This window comes from Belonocnema kinseyi, chromosome 7, assembly GCF_010883055.1.
Source record: "Belonocnema kinseyi isolate 2016_QV_RU_SX_M_011 chromosome 7, B_treatae_v1, whole genome shotgun sequence".
Lineage (NCBI taxonomy): Eukaryota > Metazoa > Arthropoda > Insecta > Hymenoptera > Cynipidae > Belonocnema > Belonocnema kinseyi.
The window spans coordinates 27,410,066-27,418,125 of NC_046663.1; the positions used below are offsets into that span (position 1 = coordinate 27,410,066).

Sequence of the window (8,060 nt, forward strand, 5' to 3'; positions counted from 1 at the left end):
ATTTTTAGAAGGGTAATCCTTCTTCCAGCAAAAAGTTTCTTAACATTCTCTAAAGTATAAAGATACCACTTCTTTATTGAAGAAGAAGTCAGAGACTTCCTCCAGAAATTCTGGAAATTGGATGAAATGCCTCTCGAGATGAAACAGGTCGCTAATTGTCAGACTCCCATTTAAAAAATCTAGTGATCAGATTAGTGAATCGAAATCGATTTGAAAATTTTATGAAATTTAATGAAATTTTATGAATAAATAAGGGATTGATCGAAACTTTTACTTTAAATATCGCAAGTTTTGACATTAAAGTATCAAAATACATAGTTCAGTATTCATGGAGTTCTCGGGGGCATCACAAATGGCTTTGCGTCACGTCCCGACACGTCCCAAAGGTTGACGGCGAAAATCCTACCACCCTGATCGCCGCCTGGACACATTTCATCAGCACCACATGGCAGTGTTGATACGTATAATATATTCTTGTCAGTACCTCCGAAAACACATGCACTAACTTTGACTGCAGGTATGCGAATAGCTTTCTGCACTGATATTATAGCACCTGGAATAATTAGAAGCACCTAAGGAAGATTTAAAAAATTTATTTTGATTCAAAGCTTCATTTTTAGAAATATTTTTAAAGTGATTGAATCCTTACATGTGAACCGCCATGCAGAGGCACCCAGAGCCGACCTTTGGTGTCAATTGTCATACGACCCAGCATGGCATGACCGTAGTAGAGAGGACGTAGCTGGTTTCCAATCCATTTATCCAGGTCAAAAACGATACCATTGTTCCCTGAAAAAGTTATTTACTTATCAGTTAAATTATAGAAATTCACATTTCCGGTCAATTTATTTATTAACAGAGTTTCTTAGCCTAGGACATTTCCACCAAAATTTCTCGATTATGACAGGGGATGTTATACATAAATATAATTTACATTGGAACAGGGAACTCACATAAGGAATTTTAATCTATCCTCCTGGTAGAAAAATCATTTATTGGGTCGTATTTATTAATGTGAAATTTAATTATTAAATTTACAGTCGAATAATTAATTTTTTAACCAAAGAAATAGTAGATTATGCATAAGATACTTTGTGTAAAAGACAGAATGAGCGCGAACCTACTTTCAAAATGAATTCTTCGCACACTTTTCTTTCACTTTGCTTTCATTTCTCACTCGCACCCCAGGAGCAATCGCCAGCTATTTACCCGGGTTCAGGCTTGGGCCTGATATAATTTTATTCCAAACAATCAGTGCAGTTTCATATTTACGATAACGCGTAGATATCAAATTTGTATAGTATATCGCTTAAGCCTGACACATTCTTATTTCTTCAAACTTCCCTCTTCTTTCATGTGGCTTTATTTAAGAGGAAATTTAGCAAAAACTAAAAATATATTATTGTAATATTATTGTCATAAGTTAGGATTGGTTTACAAATTGACAACAGGCAAGACACATTGTCTGAAAATAATTTCCAGCTCTATTTAAAAAAATGCTAAGTCTAATTGAAAAAAAAAATAAGCGGATAAAAGAGATTGGTATTCAAAAAAGTTTTGGAAAATCTTATGAAGCAAAATAAATGTCTAATTGAGCATTGCCAACATTGAAATCGAGATGATGTGGCCATTTTCTACAATGGATATTTCGAGACTAATTTTTCCAGCAATCTACACTGATGACTTTTTTCCTAAAACCCAAAATTACCAGAGTTACAGCATTAACAAAATTAAAAAAAACGAAATTTAAAAAAACGAAATCCAAATAACGCACGATATGAAAAAAGTCAAGAGAAAAAAATGTTGCTTTTTGAATGCCTTAAAAGGTTGTCATAACAACTTTTTGAATTTCTATGCAAACTCCTGTTAAAGAAAAACAAGAATCGAACGACCAGATTTGGACCACAACGAACAAACAATGAAGGGGATGTGGTTGGCTGTCTTCTCATTTTTCCTCAGTTTTATTTTTGTCCTAAAATTATTATTTTTTTATTTTTTCAGATTACAGTAGTATTTTTGTTTTTGTTTTTTGTTTTTGTTTGTTCATTGTGATCCAAATTTGGTCGTTGGATTTTTGTTTATTTTAACCGGAGTTTGCATCAATTTGATTATTGGACGTTAAGTAGGATTTTCAATTCGTATTTTTATCTAATTTAAATTTCGTAAGCTTTGAGTTTTTTTGAAAAATCGAAAATTCCAATTTTGAAAGCATACAAAATAATGAAAAATCCCAAAATTACATTTTGCTGCCAAACTATGAAAAATATAGTAAAAGATGAGCAGATAGAAATTTTGCATTTAAAAAAGATCTACAAAATTATTATAAATCACTTTTTTACAGGATGGTATTAGCTTTGTGTAAAATTTAACCACCCCCCTCTTCAAGTTGTTGTCAGAACGACAACGTGTTAAAATCCACTTAATCCGAAAAACGGGTTTTTACGAACGCCTGTGCCTGTCGTTCTGTCCGTATGTCTGTCTGTCTCCAAGCACGATTACTTTTGAAAAATTAATCTATTTGATTGACCTTCGATACACTCTTTTGGTGTCCTAAACTAAGTTCCAAGTTCGTTAGTCAGCCATTTTGGATAAAAATTCTAAAAAATCAAAAACTGCATTTTGCGGTAAAAGTATCCCCCACCCGGTTTTTAAATTTTCTCGTTTTAATACTACCTGAATCCGAAAAGCATTTTTCTACGAATATGATTGTCTTTCGGTCTATCAGCATGTATGTATGTCCGTCTTTCTGTGAACACGATAACATTACAAAATAATTTTATCAATCTTTGATAACAATTTTTTTTAATAATCTGAATTTTTCTAAACAGGACAATTAAACTATATCTATTTTTAATATCAATTCAAGTTATGAATGATAAAAATATACATTTACGGGAATGATATAAAATTTCAGTGATAAAATGGAGTTTGAATCGCGAGATTCGTGATGAGAATCTGTTGGTTAAAGAATAAAACAGTCAATTTGGCTTTTCAAAAAATAGTTAAATTGCACTTTTAGAGACGCGAACCTTAATTAAATGTCCGGTCGGTCCCGCCGATAACTTCTTAATTACTTGATGAATATAAAAAATAAAATTAGATTTGGATTCAGCGAGTGAAAAAATGGAGACAATGATTTTAAGTAAATTTATAGGCTTATTTTTTATATACGCAAACATAGCATGTTATTAAATTTTTCGTGCGACACATCTTCTGTCAGTACAAGTCGCGAGTTTCGAGGTTAGTCGTACTGTCAGTGTAAGAGTGCGGAGCTCTAGCATTTCTCGCACTTCATATACATGACGATGGCGAGTGATAAGCTATTGCAATTGAGTAATAAAATTAGTTATTATGTTTATTATTATTATGTCCAGTCAGTGTTCTTTCTAAAAGTAACACACACATAATCACGATTATCGTCTGAAATCTAGATATAAAAGGATAGAATTGATCATAACGTAAATACTTATTGTTATTTCTCAGCTACAATAGAGGTTTGAATCAAAATACTTCTCCTTACAGATTTCTTAAAGCTAAATCACGATCTAAAGAAAAGGCAAACATTTCTTTATTCTTAAGTTTATAACAATTCTATTATTATGTAATTATTCTTTTCGATAGTAAATCAATTTATGGATCTAGCTTATCGATCATATTATTACACGTGACTTCATGTCTAGAATTCATGTTATTATACATATGATTGTTTAATAATAATAAATATTCAAGTGAAATGCATTATTATTTTGTTTCATTACACATTTACACAGGTGAACCCGATTATACATTATAGCCACGGACTAAGTCAAGTGACTGATGAGATTAGAATGTTATAAGTTAATTCAAATGATTTAATACGAAGCTTGAAACCTCCTGCGATAGTGTTGTAGGTATACAATTACGAGCGGCCACGAGCGTTGGAGGTGACAACAGTCACCTCTGGATGCTTTCTTAGAGCTACCATCTGCCACTCCACGGTTTTTTAATCCATCGCTTCCTGATGGTCAAGAAAGTTTCTCACAATGCGAGAGATTTTTAATTCGTGCCTTAACTGGCTATACTTGTGGATCTTGGTTGTATAGCTTGACTGAAAATTTCGCTTAAGCGGAAAAGCAATGTCGATTATGTAGACTCATCCACCTTTTTTTCACGCCTCGCGATGTCAGGTCGATTGGCCCCGATGTAATGATCCGTTTGGATAGTAAAATCCCAATATAAGATGTAATCTTCGCATTCTAAAACAGGCATTGGAATGTATCTATAGAAGGGCATCCATTCTTTTAAGAGTCCTAGGTTTATGGCCAGTTGTTGATGTATAATGCCCGCTACATCATTATATCTGTGTCCTACCGAAGGTGTTTCGAGTTGATGTCGCGGTAGGGCTTGAGCTTTCCCCTAATGACTTTGACGGCTATATTAGCCCTAGCATTGCTACTGACAGCGTTTCCCATGCCAAATAGGCTAATAACGGAGAGCAGAGGGACTAAGTGAATCACCGGAACTCATGAATGCAAAATGGAGACTATATTAAAGATTTTGAAACGCTTGTCGCTTCCCGAGGATCGTCGGGGCGCCCCTGGAGCCACAGCTGGGGTCCACATCATGCGGGACGGTGGCGATAGTGAGCTGCGAGATGGCCAGGCAGATCTCAGTAATCAAACAGTTGATCAGCAAGAACATGTGCGACAAACGTTGAGCAGTGGAACATCAACTATGCCTGCTCAAAAAGCTTTGGCTAGCGTTAGCTATTTACAGCCAACCACCTCGACAGAAATACCGTGGCAGAGCATCAATTGGGTTACCATAATGAAAGAGGAATTAGCGCGTCCTTATTACGAAAGTCTGAAGTTTAAATCAAAAATGCATTATTAATCTTTTACTATGGTAAACCCGGTTATACATCATAGCCACGGGCTAAGTCAAGTGACTGATAAGATTAGAATGTTATAAGTTAATTCAACTAATTTAATACGATGCTTGAAACCTCATGCGATAATGTTGTAGGTATACAATTAAGAGCGGCCACGAGCGTTGAAAGTGACAACAGTCAACTCTGGATGCTTTCTTAGAGCTATCATCTGCCACTCCACGGTTTTTTGGTCGCTCGCTTCCTTGTGGTCAAGAAAGTTTCTTACAATGCGACAGATGTTTAAGATGCCGCCTTCTGACCTGCTGCCAATATTCTAATGACTTCTAAGTGTTCAAGATGTTTAGTGCACCTTGCATGCACATTGCCTGTAGCCTAAATCACAATGGATGAATAGTTGCATGATTCACATTCCTCCATATGGCCTTTACTTCATGCATTAACTCTTTATACTTGTAGATCTTGGGTGTATAGGTTGACTGCAAATTTCGCTTAGGCAGAAAAGAAATGTCGACGATGTTGACTATTCTACCTTTTTTTTCTCGCATCACGATGTCAGGTCGATTGGCCCGGATGTCATGATGGTGCTGACAACCTTGTGCTCTATCACAATAACGAATCCTTCCGTATCTGAGGACCAATTTAAGGGGATATTGTGAAGATCCGCTTTACAGATGCTACTGTAAAGCGCAACATTTCGTTAACTGTTAAAATAGTCTCGCACCTATGTAACTCGTGACTCACACAGTTTTTTGACATCTTCAACGCGCCTACAGTATGATTAATTGCACTGTTCTACATCTATCTAGTCCGAACTCCATGTGGATATGAATGGAAAACTGCTTAGTGACATCGATTACTTGCTGCAGTTTCTGGGCTGAACTAGCGTACAGCTTCAGGTCATCCATGTGAAGAAGATGGGTCGCTTGATGACCATCCTCATTATCATGAATTCTAAACACATTCGATATGCTGCTTAGTGTTTTGATCATTCGATTCAACGCTAAGCAGAACCATTGTGCGCTGAAGGAGTCTTCTTGAAATATACTCGTCGTAAAGCGTATTGATCTATTTATCCTTGGTTGTCCATTATCAAAATACTTGATTCCTATAATCCAGATCCTCATCGCATGGCCTAAAAAGTCAATAATGCGTGGGCAGATTTTGTCAAGTTTTAAAATTTCAAGCAAATATTCATGCGCCACGGAAGGAAACGCTTGCTTGTAGGCAAAGTATGTCATGTGTAAGTTCCTTTGACGCTTACGAGCTTGAGTCATGGCAACATCGTCAATAGTGACAAGATCTATACAGCCTCGTGAGTTTTTACAACATCATTTTTGTTCTTCTGTAAGAATGTCATTCTCGCTGCGATAAGAATATATCTTATCTGCAATGATAGGCATAAGACATTTATAAATTGTTGGAAGACAGGCTATCGGTCGAAAGTCAGATGGATTTTGAGCGTCTGGTTTTTGTGCTAACTTGTAGGTAGTACCCTGGAGCATAAGGCCTGGCATCAGGTCTGGGTAATTAATGATCTTCTGGAAATACCTTGCCAATGCTAGATGCACACTCGACACGTACTTGTAACAGAAGTTGTGCACCATGTCCGAACATGGAGCTTTCAAATTACTTGCCTTTTTCAAGACCGCTGAAATATCTAAAGCTCTGATGTTTGTCATTCGCATTTCAGAGCTATTGCTTGCCCTTGCTTTCTCCAGTTTGAACCACGCAGTCTTATTATTATCATTATTTATTATCAATTTTGATTAATAATTTATATTATTATTTTCGTTATTATTGTAGTTATAGATGTATTACGGCATTATATGACAAACACAATTTATACTGAAGTTTATATAAGTTAAATGAGAACTCATTAGTTTACACGATTTTACTACGTTGAGAATATGTAAGCCATTTCCACGATTGTTATCATTTTCAGCTCTTAATTTATGCATCTCTCTCACAGCCATGGTTAGTTTACATTATCTGACAGTTATCACTATAAGATAAAAAAAATTTGCATTAATTTCGAACAATTGTTTTTCTCAGGAGTCACAATTCCCAGAGTGGCCGACTTTCTAAGTATCACCCTTAAAAACTCGTCTGTTTTGGTTAAAACTTCAAATTTTTGGCTAAAAATTTCGCTTTTTTGTTGATAACTCACGTTTTGGCTTTAAATTCTATTACTTCTAGTAGGTTAGCAATTAAACTATAAATAGGGAATTTCGCAAAGAATCATACTATTTTCTGATACATGGATCTTCCGTAAAAAAATGATAATTTAGATTTTAGGACAGAGAATTTTCATAAAGGATAGATTTTTAGATAAATAGATAGGTTGGATAGATTTTTGACCTGAAACCGAAACATTTATAAAAAACTTACCAGTAACCCTTCTTTCTGCCACCTTATAAACGAACGAGAGGATTCTATTATTCAAACCATCGGTGCAATAGAGTCTGGTACGATAGCGAAGGTGCCACACGATTCCATTGCACAGACCAATTCCCGGAAGCACTTGTTCTGTAAGTTTCGCGGGAGGCGGAAGTGGATGGAAAGAACACACCCTTCCCAAAGCGGGTTCAACCATTTTAATCGTCCCTGGAATATAATATAAAATTTTATATAAAATAATTACCCGAGAGGTAACAACTCTTTTAATCCGCTCGACCGAAAAGTTATCCGAACTAGTAACACAGTAAAATCTAATTATAATCCGTAGTAATTACAGTCTGCCGTGGACCTATTAGAGAAGGGTGCTGTCATTTATTATTATATTTGAAAGGCCCAACGCCACTTCAAATAAAGAAGAAAAGAATTTCACACTGAAACAATCGGTTTTAGAATTTAAGAATGGCCACATGAGAACTTTTGACGAATCACGTTCAGGACGTCCCATTGAGGTCGCAACTCCCGAAATAATAAAAAAATTCATAAGATGGTAATGGAGGACCGCAGATTAAAGATGAGATAGCTGAGGCTACTAGGATGTCAACTGAGCGTGTACGCAATATTTTTCATGAATATTTGGGCATGGAGAAGTGCTGTGCTAGGTAGGTGTCGCGATTTCTAACAGTTGATCAAAAATTGACCCGGAAAACTGTTTAGTTACGATGGCTAAAATCAACTAATTGAAGTCGGAATTATTCCCCCATCCACCATATTCAACATATTTGGCCTTCAGCGA

The 8,060-nt window shown here is 35.7% G+C and overlaps 1 protein-coding gene across 1 annotated transcript; it reads right to left on the minus strand.

Annotated features, from left to right (window-relative positions):
* Positions 1-326: 326 nt before the first annotated feature.
* On the minus strand, positions 327-7,463 carry LOC117176392 (regucalcin-like). The gene is made up of 3 exons (XM_033366632.1): positions 7,259-7,463; positions 650-789; positions 327-572 (listed from the first exon to the last, which is right to left on the minus strand). The coding sequence occupies exons 1-3, from the start codon at positions 7,461-7,463 to the stop codon at positions 327-329; spliced, it is 591 nt and encodes a 196-aa protein (XP_033222523.1).
* Between the last annotated feature and the right edge of the window lie 597 nt (positions 7,464-8,060).

Excerpts from the sequence above, each read along its gene's own strand:
- LOC117176392 (XM_033366632.1), bottom strand. The coding sequence starts at position 7,463 with ATGGTTGAACCCGCTTTGGGAAGGGTGTGTTCTTTCCATCCACTTCCG. Across the intron at positions 790-7,258 it reads GGCAGAAAGAAGGGTTACTG|GGAACAATGGTATCGTTTTT; the intron begins GTAAGTTTTTTA and ends TAACTTTTTCAG. Across the intron at positions 573-649 it reads CTCTGCATGGCGGTTCACAT|GTGCTTCTAATTATTCCAGG; the intron begins GTAAGGATTCAA and ends AATCTTCCTTAG.